Genomic DNA, 16,067 nt, shown 5'->3' with positions numbered 1-16,067 from the left:
GAGAGAGAGAGAGAGAGAGAGAGCTGGGGGTTGTGCCTTAAAATATAGAACCCGTGCCGACTTCAGATACTGAATCCATCGATTGGGACAGGTCTTCGTAGAGAGCAATCCTTTCCCTCTGGTGAGATGTTCCTTCTTCAGGGAGTCCAGCTCCTTTGTCTCACAACACCTGCAGCCTCTCTTCTCCATTCCATAATTTTGGCTTGATCCCAGCTCCATGAAACACACAATTCGAATGCAACAATGTATTTCAGTGTATGTTTTGAAACATCAAATTCTATTCAATTCAATTCAACATAGATCAATAAAGTGTCTCATGTAGCAGGAACTTGGTGTTTTTGATTAGTTTTGTGTAGATTGCAGACCTCTGATGGTCAGGTAGAGGATGAGGCACAGGTCTGGTTTATGACCAGCTTCCCCTTCTATAGAAAACAATGGATTCTTTACATAAAAATGTGGACTATACCTTTAATGTGTGTGGAGAGTCAGCTGGAAACTCTGCTGTGATTCAGATCCTGATTTTGTAGATCTAGGTGGAGTGAGAGAGTCTCCTTATGTACTAGGCTTCTGGGTGGTGCTACCGAGCCAGCACCCCACCCTAAGAAGTTATTCATTATCTGTATATTTATCTGGGTAGGGTTTTAAAAATCAGTGTATACTCCCAGACTCTGCCATAAGCATTTCACATCAGGATTTATATTTTAAAATATAATTTTCCCCAGGTGATTTTTAGATGGAAGTCACGGACAGCTGTTTAAAACACAGGTGGGAGTGTACCTCATTTAAGCTTTTATTTTAGAAAAAGAATAAGAAAAGGAGGATTCCAGGAAGGCAAACTTCATACGTAGCTCAGCTAATGGGCACTGGAGGATTGTCAGGGAGGAAGCGGGTACAAGATTCGAGAGTCAGAGTTGAGCAGGTCAGGAGGCTGGCCAAGGTTACCTGGGTAACTGCCAAGCCTTTGTGCATTTGAATTACTGGATGTGCCAGCACTAAGAAAAGGAAGCAATATGATGTGAGGTTAAGAATGTAGGTTTGGGAGCCTTTAATCCCAGCACTGGGGTGGTGGATCTCTGTGAGTTTGAGGCCAGCCTGGCTTACAGAGTGAGTTCCAGGACAACCAGGACTACACACAGAGAAACCCTGTCTTGGAAAAAATAAGAGTTTGAGAAGACTAGACTTGTGACTTCCTTACTACAGTCATTTCCACAGCCTTGGAAAGTTACTTAGTTTTCCATTTTAAAGTGAGCGTAATGGTTGCTGTGAAGGTAGCTGTGGTAGTTTGAATATACTTGGCCCAGGGAGTAGCACTATTTGGAAGTGTGGCCTTGTTGGAGGAATTGCGTCACTATGGGCATGGGCTTTAAGACCCTCCTCCTGACCACGTGGATTTTTAAAAGATTAATTCAGTCAGTGCTAAGCAAATAAAGAAAATGATCAACCAGAAAGGCTTATAAAGGACAGTCTGTTGACCCTCCTTCTGCTGATCTTCTCTACTCTTGTGACTGGTATGCCTAGTTTGGGTCTCTCAACTGCCAACTCTTGCCCCTGGCTGAAAAGTGTGTATCTTCTCAAGCTCCTGTCTTTGCCTCTTTGGCTTAAAACAATACACGCCAAAGTGAAAGATTCTATGTTAGGACATTTACAGGATGCTCCCATTCAGTATAATATTTGTGGACTGGTACATAAACTATTCCCTGAAGAAAGAAGGCTAAGAGTTATGCAGAATGCTGGCTGAGGTAAGAGCTCAATCTTCATTCAGGAGCAAGTTAGTTTTACCCCAAATATCAATATCAAAAGTATTGCATATAAATAATACATATTGTGTATCCAATTTCTAAGCAATGATATAATATTCAGTTATATGGAAGCAATTATAATTGCACACAAACATTGCTGAGCAATTGGCACTGAGACAACATTTAATAAACAGCTTTTCTGTGAAGTCATCTTTTCATTGACTTAATTCCTTGTTGTTTATTCTATCTCTGTATCTGTTTTGTCTCTTGTTTTTCTCCTGACTCCTTCCCTCTTTCTTCCTCTCGACCTTCTGAATTACTAGATACTCCCTGTGCTTGTAATGACCCTCTCACAAGATACCACCATAGTAACTACTTCCTTTGCCCATGAGTCTAATTCTGAAGTATGTCTCTGTCTGTGAAGCCATATATTATTGCTATATAAATATACTGAGGCCAGGAAGATGGATCAATGATTAAGGGCACTTAGAGTTTTTACAGAGGACCGGAGTTTGGTTCCCAGCCCCCTCGTTGGGTGACTCACAATTGCTAGTGACTCCACTTCTGTGGCTCTGATGCTCTCTGCAGTCACTGCATGGATTTACACCGACCCCTCCAAACACTAAGACAGTTAAAAATAAATATTTTAAAAGTTAAGAGTACTGCTCTTAACATTTTCCTATTCCTTTTAACCTTATCTTGTTTTTCATCTTAGCATCTTTCATCTTAGCTTCATCATCATCATCATCGTCACCATCAACAACAACAACAATAAAATTGATACATATTGGTGGTTCTTATTTTGGTCACCCTTCACTAAAACATCAATTTAATGAACCATTTCTGTCACATGGTGTAACTCAGTAAAAAAATTCTGCACAATCAGAAAATGTTCATTAACTCCTTTGTATGTGTGTGTTTATAGTGCATGTGTGCATTTTTGTGTGTATGTGTCTATGTGTGTCTATGTGTATGTATATGTATATGTGTTTGTGTGTATGCCTGAGTGTCTATGTATTCTATGTGTATGTTTGTATATATGTGTGCATGTCTATGTTTTATATATGTGTGCATGTGTATATGTGTGTATGCTTGTATATGTGTATATGTGTACATGTGTATGTGTCTGTGTGTATCTGTGTGTTTGTATGTCATTGTGTCTGTGAGTGTGTGTGTATGGGTACACATGCTGTGGGTATTTAGAATCAATTTTTTTCAGGGTTGAATCTTCTAAAGAATAAAGAGGCAAAAGTGCTATTACAGGGTCACTCATTGGAGTGATAAGAGTTGCAGATGGCGCACCTTGTATAGGGAGTCACGAAGCTAACGTTGCTTGGTTTATTTTTCTCTTTTCCCTCACAGCCTGTCCCTCGTTGTAAAACCACAGCTTCGCCCTGCTCCAGATTCCTTACTCACATGAAGAAATTTTCCTCATCACAGAAAACGGATAAATTGCATTTTCTGCCATTTCCAGGTAAATTCAACAACCCTAAGAAATCCCATGGATTCCTTAAAAAACTATAGAGATATAGGCAAAATCATAAGGTTTTCTATACTTTAGCTATATTCTAACATGGCAATGAAAGAGGCACTTCATTAGTTTATGGAATTTTCAAATCCTGAGTGACATTGGTTCATGGTTCGATGAATCCATGGCGCATGGACATTAATAGGATTTTGTCCCACGAATATTACTGGCTTTACTTAATTCTTGCTTTCATTTTTCAGAAAGGGTAACATATTGTAGCCAGAGGCATGTATCATTCTTAGAGTGGATGGTCTCAAAACTAAAACCTTGAGGCAGAGGCAGGAGGATCTCTTTGAGTTTGAGGCCAATTTGCTGTATAAAATGAGTTCCAGACCACCGGGGGCTGTATAGTGAGACCCTGTTTCAAAAACCAAAATGAAGCAAACAAAAGTAAAACCTTATTTCTCCCCATATTTGTGTCTTTACATTATGTCTGATGACTCTGAGTCACCAGATTTGGGTCTTAAGGATCTGGGAAAATGAAATGTTAGATGGGCCACTGTGGAAAGTGTACCCAAATTGTACCAAATGTGTGTGTATAGGTGGAGACAGAGGGAAAGGGAAAGGGAGGTGAGGGGCAGGGATGGTTTACCAAACTAAGTTGATGGGAGGTAAACTTTTGTTAAGAATTTAATTTTTTAAGATGAGACCAACGTGATGTGTGGTTGTATTTTTATCTACCGTGTTCTTTCACTACGGACTGTTACGGCGACTTGAGAGTATTAATAAATTCCATTCTGAAGAGTGTTTCCCTGACTTGAAAGGAAGATGAATTATATGACCAATTTGTTATCCAAGAAGAAGCGACAATTTTACAGCAATCAACGAAGCAGATAATGGTCGGGCTCTGACTTGTGTGCTGTGTGGTTAATTTTTAATGTTAGAAAGTTTTCACTTGTTTATTCACTTATACAATATACTTATACACTGTTACTACCAAAGATGGAAGGAGAAAGACCACGGACCCAAACCATCATGGCCACATTAATTAAAGAAAGCAATTAATTCGAGCAAACGTTTTCATTTGTGCATATGGGCTGCCTCCTCTTACAGCAGGGTTTGAGAGATCAGCACTGGATGTGAGAAACACAAGGCTTTTATAGGACTCAGGGGTAGAGGGTTTCCAAATGGAGAAAAATAAAAGAGTTACGGGTGCAGAATATAAGAGGTGGCCAAAACAAGGAAATCACAATAGACAGTCAAAACAAGATAGCCCGAGGTGCTCATATAACCTTTTGAGACAAAGACATAATGCTGTTCCTGGAACAGATGGTACAGAACCATTTGTAGCTAAGGTTACAGGTGGGGCATAGCCTGATCCTTGAGAAACAGAGGTTTACTCATCAATAGGAATGAATCTAGTTTGTCTTTACTATAAGATGTCTTTTACATCTAAGATGGAGGCAGGCTTGTTCTGCATTAGTTTCTTGAATATACTTGGATATCGGGTATGTTGAAAGGTTTTGTTGGTTTTATGACATCTTCAATGTCCTGGATTGTACACTTTTGATGAAATCTTTATCCAAAGATTTATATCTGTAAATTCAATCAACTAAAGCTCAAAATGTATTTATGCCTATCAGTACCTCTATTTTAAACATATACAGACTTTTTAGTCTTGTTATATTAAACAAGTGTTTATATAGCATATGCATTGTTAAGGTGTATTGTAGTAATTTAGAGATCATTTAAACTGTGTTGAAGGTCCTGTAGGCTATTTACAAGTACAATGCCTTTTTATATAAGGGATATGGTGGTCATGGAAAAGAAGTCCAGGAACTAGTCTGTCTCCTTTGGAGTCTAGAAGGGAATGGTAATATGTATTTCATATTTCAGGGGTGTGGTAGCACATACTAAAGTGGGTTCTGATCTATCTCACTCTTGTTAATATCATACAAAGACTCTGCTAGATATTTAGTCACTTAATTTCAGGCATTTGATGGAATTTAATAAAAGTAAATGCTTAGTTCTTTTCTAAATACAATCAAAGACCAAAACTGGCCACCAATCTATCTGAAAAAAAAAAATGTAAGAATTCAAAATTCAACACACGAGATCTTCAGAGCTGAGGTTATAGCTGTAACTATTTGAGAAATGCCATGCTTAAAATGACATCCCTTCCCCTGATAGCTCTAAAGTGCTTTAGTATACATTTTACATTTGGTGACCTGAAGTCTTCAGGTAAGCTAAGGCCGCCAATGGTTGGAGGGTTAGTTATCAAGGACTTTCTAGAGCTGGGGCACTTATTTGGTTCCATGGAGCCCTTAGGACAAATGAATAGTGTTTTGTTTCTGGGTTCTGTTATGGGAAGGGGATCTGAGTTGGACACTTGAAAGAGAGAAGATCCTTAGTGAGGCTGGCCAACAGGGGAAGGGGAACTAGTTGTCTCTAGTAGCAATCAAAGACAGATCAAAAGGCAAGCTTGTAGGCAAGAAAACTATTCTTGAGGCTGTTGGCAGTCAAGGAACAAGATGATAAGGGAATGGTGTGTTTATGAAACTGGAGGGAAGGAAGAGCCAGATTCAATGTGGAGGATATGGTGTTCACAGCGCATGATCGTGGGTTATATATGAGGGTTGACATAGAAAGCTGGTGTGGGGGTGTTTACATAACCATCAGTTTACTCAGTCAAGCATGATTGAACAGGTGACTGGCATCAGACTAGGTTTTAGAAATACAGACATGAATAAGATAGGTAAGATTCCTGCCCTCTTGAAATGTACTGTTTAAGTAAGGTAAAAATTGATCAGTGAGCAAACAAATTATCCAGGTTGCAATAGATAATAAATAATAATGAAATCTATGAAGGAAAATAGCAGGTGGATTTTCTTATGTCCCTTTGTCATCAGACCCTGCCCACCCTCAGAGTCTGATGAGAGACAGGCCACTTACTATGTTCATAGGTCTCTCATTTCTAGGTTCTTGTATCAGCAGAATCATTTGACATGCAGTTTCCCAAATCTAACTTCCTTCACTTGGTCTAATGCACTCCAGATCTATGTTGAGTAAAAGGCTATTTGTTGTATGGATGTACCATGGCTTACCCAGTTATCAGATGATATGTGGTCTTTATTTTTATTTTTTTAATGGGAGACTTTGTTGATGTGACTGGAATGTTATTTTAGACCTTAATTATGCTAATAATCACAGATCTGCATATGTGATGAGACATAGTTGGATGCTAACCAATGAATTATAGAACTATGTAAATTTGACTTGAGAAAATTTTCTTGAGCAACTTCTGTACAATATTTCTAAAAAAAGAAAGATAAATTAAAGAAAAACAAAACAAAACAACCCCCAAAATAATTAACTTATAGAATCCAGGGAATGCAGAAGAGTTGGAATTACTTAATATTGGGTTTAGGAAAATTGACACTCATTCTGGAGAAAGGAAAATGTTGTGGGAATTAAAATGAAAACTAGTACTGAAGTTATTTGTCAGTCGCAAGGAAGAGCTTTGGATTTTGTCCTAAATTCTACGGGGGCACTGAAGTCTCCGTTCCTCTTCCCACCTACTTTTAAAGATTATCGCCTTGTGGTTTGTGTACAAAACTGTAGCAGGAACAAAGGAGAAAGCTGGAAGGTTAGAGAAAAAGTTCCCAGGGAACCAGAGGGATGCAGTGAGGGTGAGGATGTGAGAAGGTAGAGATGAAAAGGAGATGGATCAGTTATAGAGGCTAAGAGTCAAGCAGGACTGGAGAGATGGCTCAGCAGTTCAGAGTACCAATTGCTCTTTCAGAGGTCCTGAGTTCAGTTCCCAGCAACCACATGGTGACTCACAACCATCTGTAATGGGATCCGATGCCGTCTTCTGGTGTGACTGAAGACAGTGTCAGTGTACCCACATGCATAAAATAAATAATTTTTTTTTAAAAGAAAGAGTCAAGTAATACTTCACATCCTCCATAGACTTGGTCTTAATGTTTGGGTTGCTGTATCGGTTGTTCGTGTCAGTGGGATGGCTCCTCCCAGGTGCTGTTGCTTAAATAACTCTAGTAATTATCATATCCCTTTCCAGTTTCTCTTCTCTTCAGGACTAAACTAGGCAAACAGCCACAAAAATTGTAAAAATAGCTGTAGAAACTTCACAGACTTCTTGATAACGTGCACCTTTGAAATGTATTTTCCTGTTCTGTTCCTTCCTCCCGTCAACGGGAAGTCTTTCTCCACACGGCGTCAACTCCTAGCTTAACTACTCTCCTAGTTTTGACTAATGGGACTCTAGAAGGTACCACAGAGGAAGATAATTTAAGTGTGATTTGCCTTCAGTCACCCTTGCTACTGCTGGGAGCCTTACCATTGTCCTAGACTGAATGCATAAGGTATGTTTAGCATTTAACAGATAAATAAATGATAAGAAACATAAGGTTGTCACCCCAGCTGAGAGCTGACATGTGGGTGACTGACAAATCTCCTCATCATTAGAGTTGCCAGGGTGTTCATCATCAAGTCCCCAGCCTTGGTTGAGATGACACAGAGCTGTCAACCTCAGAATCATGGGAACTTGTGTTCATACATGCAAGCACCCAGGCACATGTGCTTAGAGATTAGTTAAGGTTTTATAATGATTTGTAGAATTAATTATTTTTCATTAATTGACTAGTAAATTGTGTGTGTGTATGCACGTGGGCTCATGTACGTGTATGTAGAGGCCAAAGGTCAACGTAAACTATCAAATTTTAGCAATGTCCACCTTGTTTTCTGTGACAGGGCCTCTTGTTAACCTGGAACTTACTGTGTAGTCAGGGCTAGTTGGACAGCAAACCCCAGAGGTCTATCCTCCCCAGTGCTGGAATTACAAGCATGTGCCACCATGCATGGCATTGAAATGTGTCTCTGGATATCAAAAACAGGTTTTCCTTCATGTTTACCTAAGAAGGTAAATGCACCTCATCAAATAATGTTTCTCCTATGCCCCGAGATGGTTTATTAAGCATCAAGAGCTAACTCATAGACTTCCCAGAGTTTCAGTGTATGGAACCAATTTTAGACTCACTATCACCTATGTGAAATCTACGAATAACTTCCTCACCCAGTTGGGCTATATTTCCCAAAGAGTAGTGAAGCAAATATAGTGTAGCCAGGCTGGTCATAGAAACATATTCATGCACAGGAGAGATGGGGTTTCTGTTCAAGAATGAATCTATTACCATCAATGTCAACTCCTGAACTTTCTATCATGATCATGAAGCCAGATGCAAGCCCAGAATGGGAAGTCCTGTGCTTGGGGAGGTTCTGATGAGCGTTGCTGCATCATACCATTGGTCTACCTGCCATTCAAACACTGGAGACACTCTGCTCTTTTCTCTGGGTACTAATAGTTCACATGACCCCCCAGGGTTAGTTTCTTTAAACTTGTTTGTAAACTGGGGTTGATGAGATATTTATTAGAAGTGACAGGGAGAGAGCTATGGCTAGGGTCAGGAATCAGTTATATTTATGATTAGTATTATGAAATGTCAACTCAACCTACAATTATGCATTAGATTTCTATGATAACTAGAGCCTTTGAGGAAGTCTATGTTCTGAAAAAGCACCTGCCTCAGTGAGAAAAACCAGGTTGGGGGCCTGATCACTTATCACACTTGCAACTCAGAAATACTACAAAGATAGTGATAGTCTTAACAAAAGTACTGAGTGTTAAAAAGGCAAGGAGTGGCTATTAAAGAAAACAGTGTAGTATTTACTTAAAATCTTTTGAGGGGTTAAATATAACGAAATACATGAAGGATTCAATCACCTAAAGTTTGGAAGCATAAAATCATGTGTGTGTGTGTGTGTGTGTGTGTGTGTGTGTGTGTGTGTGTGTGTTTGTGTGTGTGTGTGTGTACTTGTATCTGTAAAGATTCTAGGAACAAGAAGTAAAATATGTAGTATTTTACATCTGACTTTTTTTTCTTTTAGCCTTTTGTACTATTTTATTGTCTTTCCCTTATTAATTACAGTGACGATTAATGCCATGCATTACTCCTCTGTCTAAAGGTAAAGTTCCTCAATTTTTGAACTGTCTTAGAGGTCAAAGCCAATAGTCATGAGTCAAGTTCTGCAAGCATAATACAACAACCACACAAGCCACGAGCAATAGTGTGATGTCATGTAACCTCATCCAGGGCATTCATTTTTAGCCATGTTGGCATCTCAGTATGAGGTTCTTTTGCCGTCTTGAGGAGACAGGCAGGCACACTCCTAAAGCAATAAAGCAAGCACAGTGAATGTTTCTTCTCAGTAAAGGAAGATCTAGAATGGGTGTTGTAAGCTCTGCTATGTATCCACCAGTGTAGATCTGAAAAGTGGCATATGACATGTTTTAAGAACAGTGAACAACATCAATCCATTTATCCACTGTAAAATTCTCTATAGCTAATGTAATTTCTTAAATGTCTACACCTACTTATGAGATTGCAAGTTTTAAACCTTAAGAAACCTCCAGGAGGTCCGGAGGAATAGCTCAGTGGATACAAGCCATTACTGCTTTTGAGGAAGGGAGAGTTCAGGTACCACCATCCTCATTGGTTGGCTCAAAACTGCTTCCCACATTTGCTCCACGGTACCTGCTCCTGTTTGCCTTCTGTTGCTGCAGTAAAACTGTTTCCGACCAAAACCAACTTGGGAACAAAGGGGTTGCTGTGTATCATATTGTGTTGTAATTCATCTTAAAGTTTATAGTTCATCACCACAGAAACCAAAGCAGGAGATCACCTGGAGGTGGCACCACCCACAGTAGGGTGGACCCTCCCATATCAATCATTTGTCCTGACCACTCCGCATAGGCGTGGCCACAGGCAGTCTGACCTCAGCAACTCCTCAGCTGAGACTCCTTCCACTCATCCAGAACTGGGTCGAGTTGACGAGCAGTTAACCAGAACACTTCACTTCCTATCAACTCCACCTACAAATAGAATACTGCGAACCTATGACCTCCCTTCTTGTTTTCTCCAAGATCTCATGTTAATTTTTAGTATTACAATATACAAAACGATTATCTAACTTATTTCCATTAATGGGGTCTCTAGTTTCAACCACGTTCCAGTGAATGACATAATTTCATTCTCATTTATGGCTGAGTAAAACACCATTGTGCCTGTCTACATTTTCCTTCTCCATTCTCTTTCTGATGGGTTTCTAGTTTGATCCCATGACTTGGCTATAATGAATACTTTTGCAGTGAACATGGGTGTGTGTTGTCTCTGTGATATGTTGTCTTAGAGTCCTTCAGCATATACCCAGGAGTGGTAGATTTGGGTCATATACTAGTTCTATTTTTAGTTTTTATGAGTAACATCAAGAGTGACTTCCACACTGGCGAGACCAATTTACACTCCTACCAGTAGCATATGAAGCTCCCTCCTCTGGAGTCTTGCCTGGATTTATTATTGGTTATTTTCTTAATTATAGACATTCTGACAGGGTTGAGAGGGAATCTTAATGCAGTGTTAATTTGCATTTCTGTGATTCTAAGGGTATTGAGCATTTTCATAATTTTGTAATTGTACTTCTGAAACTTCTGTCCATTTCATTGGTCCACTTATTGTTTAGTGTTTCAAGTTCTTTATATGTTCTGGATACCAATCCTCAGGCAGGCATATAGCTAGCGATAAAGTCTATTCTCTTATTCTGTAGGGTGTAGGCTGTAGAAAAACACAATTGTTTGCTTTGTTGTACAGAAGCTTTGGTGAATTCGCAATATTACTTCAGAAAAACCTTTGCCTGTGTCTATGTCTTGACATATTTCTCCTTGAGGTGGTTCAGATATTAAGACAGTGAGGAAAAGTGCATATGAAGAAAGCAGTTTTTAAACCGTTACATTATATTACAATCATCTCCTATTTATCAATTTCGAATGAACTAGTTTGCTTAACAGAACATATATGGTAATAGTTAGTATTTGAAAATGCAAGTGATATTTAGATATTTACCATGGTTCTGCTCTAAGATTATGCTTTATAGGATAAAATGAATTTGTTATTAATAACAAAATATAGTTGCTGCTAATACATAGTTGGCCAATGAACACTATTGAAAAATGTTCACTCTAAGCAGTGTTCTTTATGCCATAACTGGTGGACTGCAATTTTTTTAATATTGAAGATTAAGTGAGAGCAATAATAATGTTAGGTAATACTTATTGAAAATTAAATATTAACTTAAAATATTAAAATTAAAAATCAACTCTGCTCCCCTCTCGACATTTCTCATACTTGATTAAATATTTTAAATGAATTACCTTACTTGCCCTTGTCAGTTGTAACAAAAGGAAACAGACCAAGACAGCTGCTCATTCTTAATAAACATCTCTTTAAGTGCAGTATAAGGTTTCTCTAAGACTTTGATTTTAGGAAGAAGGAAGAGGTTAAACCTCGGAAGGATGGCTAGACATTTATACTGCTTTTCCAATGGTAAACTTTCTCTGGGTCCTGCTGGCTGTCTGGAATTTACCACATCAGTGCTTAACAGCATTCAGTTTTAAAGGGTGTTAGTGAAGCTGTGAGGCCAGCCCTGGGCGGGGCCGCGAGCCCTGGGGTGGGGTGGGGCGTGAGCCCTGGGTGGGGCTGGCCATCAAGTTGCTCCTTGTTCCTCCTCAGTTGATTCTGCACCAAGTTCATTTTCTTCCCCTTCCACCCAACTCTGCACCATCAAGACTTAGAATACACATTCTCAAGATTTTTTTATTTTATTTTTTGGTTTTATAATGTTTGAGTCTTTTCTTTATCAGTACCTCTTGAACAAGTCTTGGGTTTAACAAAATAATGTAACATTCTAAGAGACTTGACAGGATCACAAGCCCCGAGGGTCTGGGCATATAGAGTCCTTTGAGGAGTGTTCAGTCTGGTGAGGAACATCAACATGGATAGGAGTGCCACAGGAAGCCACACTGAGAATTCTAGAGTACAATCAAATGTATTGTTAACTACTAGTGGCCTGCCTTATTTCAAGATGTTATAGCATGGCACAGAAGTGATTCAGAAAAAGACTGATGTAAACATCATATATTTAAATATTTAACCTTTGACAAATTCTACCATAATATTTAATGACAGTTAAAACTGTGAAGGATTACTATTGCTTTACTCTGTCTGGAAAGAAAAATGATGTGTTCTCTATGTACTTACTAGGGCTTAACATTGGGGGATTCAAGTTAGTAGTGTATTAGGCAGTTATTTCTATTATTTCTATAGAAAGCATGGCCAGTGGAGTCAGAAATCCTTTTGTCTGCCTACCTACTGTGATAACACTAATCATTGTGGGTTAGTAGGTGAGAGCACATGCTGCTAAGTCCAATGGCCTGGATTCTATTCTTGGGACCCACATGGTGGTAAGAGAGGATCTACTTTAAAAAAATTATCCTCCACATGTGTGCTCTCTTCTTCTCCCTCTCTTTTTCCCCTCCACACACTCTCTCACACACACAAATGAACATAAATGAATAAATAAAACATAATGTGAAACCCATCAATGTTCCTTAGAGTCTGTATGTACATAGCTATTATTTTAGTGTTGCTGTCCTATGCTATGTACAATCATAACACTTTGATTTGCCATTATGTTATCTTTATATATGGATTCACAATTTAATTCAATAAATCTTTATTCATATTATTTTAATAGCTCAACGACATTATATATACTTGACTTTACTATAGTTGAATTATGTACTCCCCATTTGGGGAACATTTAGATTGCTTTCATTTGTGTATTCCTTTCAAGTAAAGTATTACACCTGCTTCATAATGAATGGATCACCGGCAAAAATAGCTCTAATGCAGAACGCAAGAGTCACACACTTCGGCACAGAGGCAAATATCATTCTATCATTGTATGAATAATTGGCTTAATCTTTGAAAGTGGTAATTATCAAAAGTGCTGCCAAGTCCTGGCTGGTGCTGGGCTAATGATGATGAAGACAGTGGTAAATGGTAATGACATCATCAACAGTGGTCACAGTGCTAACGAGTTTCCTGAGTGTTCACTATAAGCCAGACACTCCTTGAGGACTTTATGTATATTAATTCATTTACCGCCTATGATGGAAGGTCCATGGTTATCCCCACTTTATAGAATGGAAAACATCCACAGAAAGATTATAATTTTAATTATCGTGAGCTAGTAGTTTTTAGATGCTCTATGTTGATAGCTGTATTAGACTGCTTTACAAGTGTGTTTTATTTAATTCACCCAAAACCCTTGGGAGGAGTGCCATTAATATTCCAGTTGTGTGTGAGGTGGAGGCCAAGGAGAACAAGGCATGCGACTGAGCTCACACAAGCTCAGTGAGGTGACGTTAGATCATTAGCCAGCCCTACAGGAGAACCTGTGACTGCTGTCCCAGGTTAATCTCCTTCCTCATAAGCCATTGTGACTTTTATTGTATCTTTGGGTTCCCCTCTCTAAGGTACTCTGCTCCCTTTCTACACCTGCCTCACTCTTAGCTGTCTGCAGTCTTTCCTCTTTCCCACCTTCTTCTTCCCCACTTGCATGGTCTGCCATGGACAGCCCAAGATGTGGTGTCCTTAAGACTTACCAGAGCTTTGCAGAGAGTTGATTTGGTCCTCAAGCCTCCAGTTGAGTTTCCTGAGAAAGAACAGAACCACTGGTGGAGCCAATGGGACACAAGGCTTAGTCTATCGTCTGTATCAGAGAGGTGTGAGGGCTGAATAGTACATACAGGTGCTGGGTTGACTACAGTTTCTAAGAGGAAGGATCGGGTAGCAGAGCAGTGATATGAACATCATTACAGATGAGAAGGAGGCTAAGGCATTATGGCCTTGTAAGTAGGAGAAAGAACTGTATGGGCCTTCTTAGCCAATGGCGGCACCTCTGCTTCTCAGCTTGTGTATGGAACTGTCATGTTCAATTGTGCATGGAGATGCTCAGTAAACATCTGTCTTTGGCACCACCATTTCAGCTGCTACCTTTGCACTAAACTATATCTTTGGGGAGCATGAATGGCAACCCCTTTATCTTTGTAGCTGAGGTTCAGGAAATGATGCTAGGGGTTGGGCCCAGGGCCTTATCTCTGCTATGTAAGTGCTACACCACTGAGATATAACCCAGCCCTTGAGTTTTTAGGATCTCAGTTTGAAGCTCAAACCAGCTTGGATCATGGCCTCTTCCTGGCTTGGTGTCTCAGGTGCTGGCACCACAACCTAACTGGAATGCTCTATCTGAATCCAAGCATCATCTTTTATTCTTGCTTGAACGAAGAGGAAAGCAGTTGGAAATAACCCAGTTTGTATAAATATTAGAGGGCCCTCTGCTTTCCTCTAGTTTTGGTCACATAACGTGACTCTAGATAGCACACTTGAGATTATCTACTGTTTCTTATTTAAAGATGAAGCAGATAAAAATATTTCCTTGTGGGTACAGACATCTGAGCTTATGAATATAATAATTGGGAGCATTCACGATGGTGCCGATTCAATAAATTTGTCCTTAAAATCAGTAGCCTTGGAGGAAGACAAGCTTTCCCTGCCCCCACACATACACTTCGGTTTTGGAATTACTAAAATGTTAAGTTTCTGAAACACGTTTCAAGTATATGTTAGAAAGTGTACCTTGGCTAACTGCAGGGTTTCTTTTGAGAGTGCTCAGTCAGACAATGGCATTCATAAATACACTGTTTGAAATGGAGAACTTGAGCTTGTTTTCTCCATTAAAGCATTGTTTTAGGTTTGCTGCCTTGAATGATTTTTATCATAGTAAAGGGAAGTCAATCAAAAGAAATCAATTTGGTGATTTAAAGGCCTGTATGATGAATGAAAAGAAGATATTAAAATCTCCACTTCTTTCTCCCCTTTTTTATTAGATATTTTCTTTATTTACATTTCAAATGTTTATCTTCTTTCCTATTTTCATCTCTGAAAATCCCCTATCCCCTCCCCCCTCTTCCTACTCCCCAACCTACCCACTTCTACTTCTCAGCCCTGGCATTCCCCTATACTGGGGCATAGAACCTTCACAAGACCAAGGGCCTCTCCTCGCACTGATGACCAAATCTTCACTTCTTAATGGAAGAAGATATTTGGGGACTCACTTTAGAGTTCTTGGTGGTGAAGAGATTTGATTGTCTGTGCGAACTCTGAAGTTTATTCTGGAAAATTGCATTAACAGAACACATAGATATTTTGAAAGTGGACAATGGTACTTGGACTTGGGTCACCATTCTAACACATTTATATGTTCTTATTTTGTGTTCTGAATGGTGTTCGGAGTGGGCCTGGCAGGTCCTTAGAATTGCGTTGTAGATGGGATGTCTAAGCTGTAAACCGTGTGAGGATACAGAGTTCTCAAATTCATTCAAATTAGCCCCAACTTTTGTCTGGCTATTTTCTTTTTGACATCTGGAAGAAGAGCAGAGACCATGGTGATAATACAATGAGATTTTCCTATCATTAAACCTCAGGGAAAAACTCATGTCATCATTCAAATCTAATGCAATCCAGACTTATTTACAGTTTGTAGTGTTCATTGTGAAACTTGAAGTGTGGTCTTGTTTCTACACAAAGACATGGAAAAAGCATATGATCAATCTTTCAATCTGGATTGTTTTTTTTATTAGATATTTTCTTTATTTTCATTTCAAATGCTATCCCAAAAGTCCCCTATAACCTCGCCTTGCCCTGCTCCCCTACCCACCCACTCCCACTTCTTGGCCCTGGTGTTCCCCTGTACTGGGGCATATAAAGTTTGCAAGACCTAGGGACCTCTCTTCCCAATGATGGCTGCTACATATGCAGCTAGAGACATGAGCTCTGAGGGTACTGGTTAGTTCATATTGTTGTTCCACCTATAGGGTTGCA

The 16,067-nt window shown here is 39.3% G+C and overlaps 1 protein-coding gene across 1 annotated transcript in view; it reads left to right on the top strand.

Annotated features, from left to right (window-relative positions):
• C9H12orf42 (chromosome 9 C12orf42 homolog) overlaps positions 1-16,067 on the top strand; it is a 141,179-nt gene that overhangs the window by 88,394 nt on the left and 36,718 nt on the right. Inside the window, exon 4 of the mRNA XM_021205845.1 lies at positions 3,102-3,213. Coding sequence (XP_021061504.1) covers positions 3,102-3,213 — 112 coding nt within the window. The remainder of the gene's footprint in view (positions 1-3,101; positions 3,214-16,067) is intronic.

This window comes from Mus pahari, chromosome 9 (assembly GCF_900095145.1).
Source record: "Mus pahari chromosome 9, PAHARI_EIJ_v1.1, whole genome shotgun sequence".
Lineage (NCBI taxonomy): Eukaryota > Metazoa > Chordata > Mammalia > Rodentia > Muridae > Mus > Mus pahari.
This window is presented reverse-complemented; position numbering and strand designations above follow the sequence as displayed.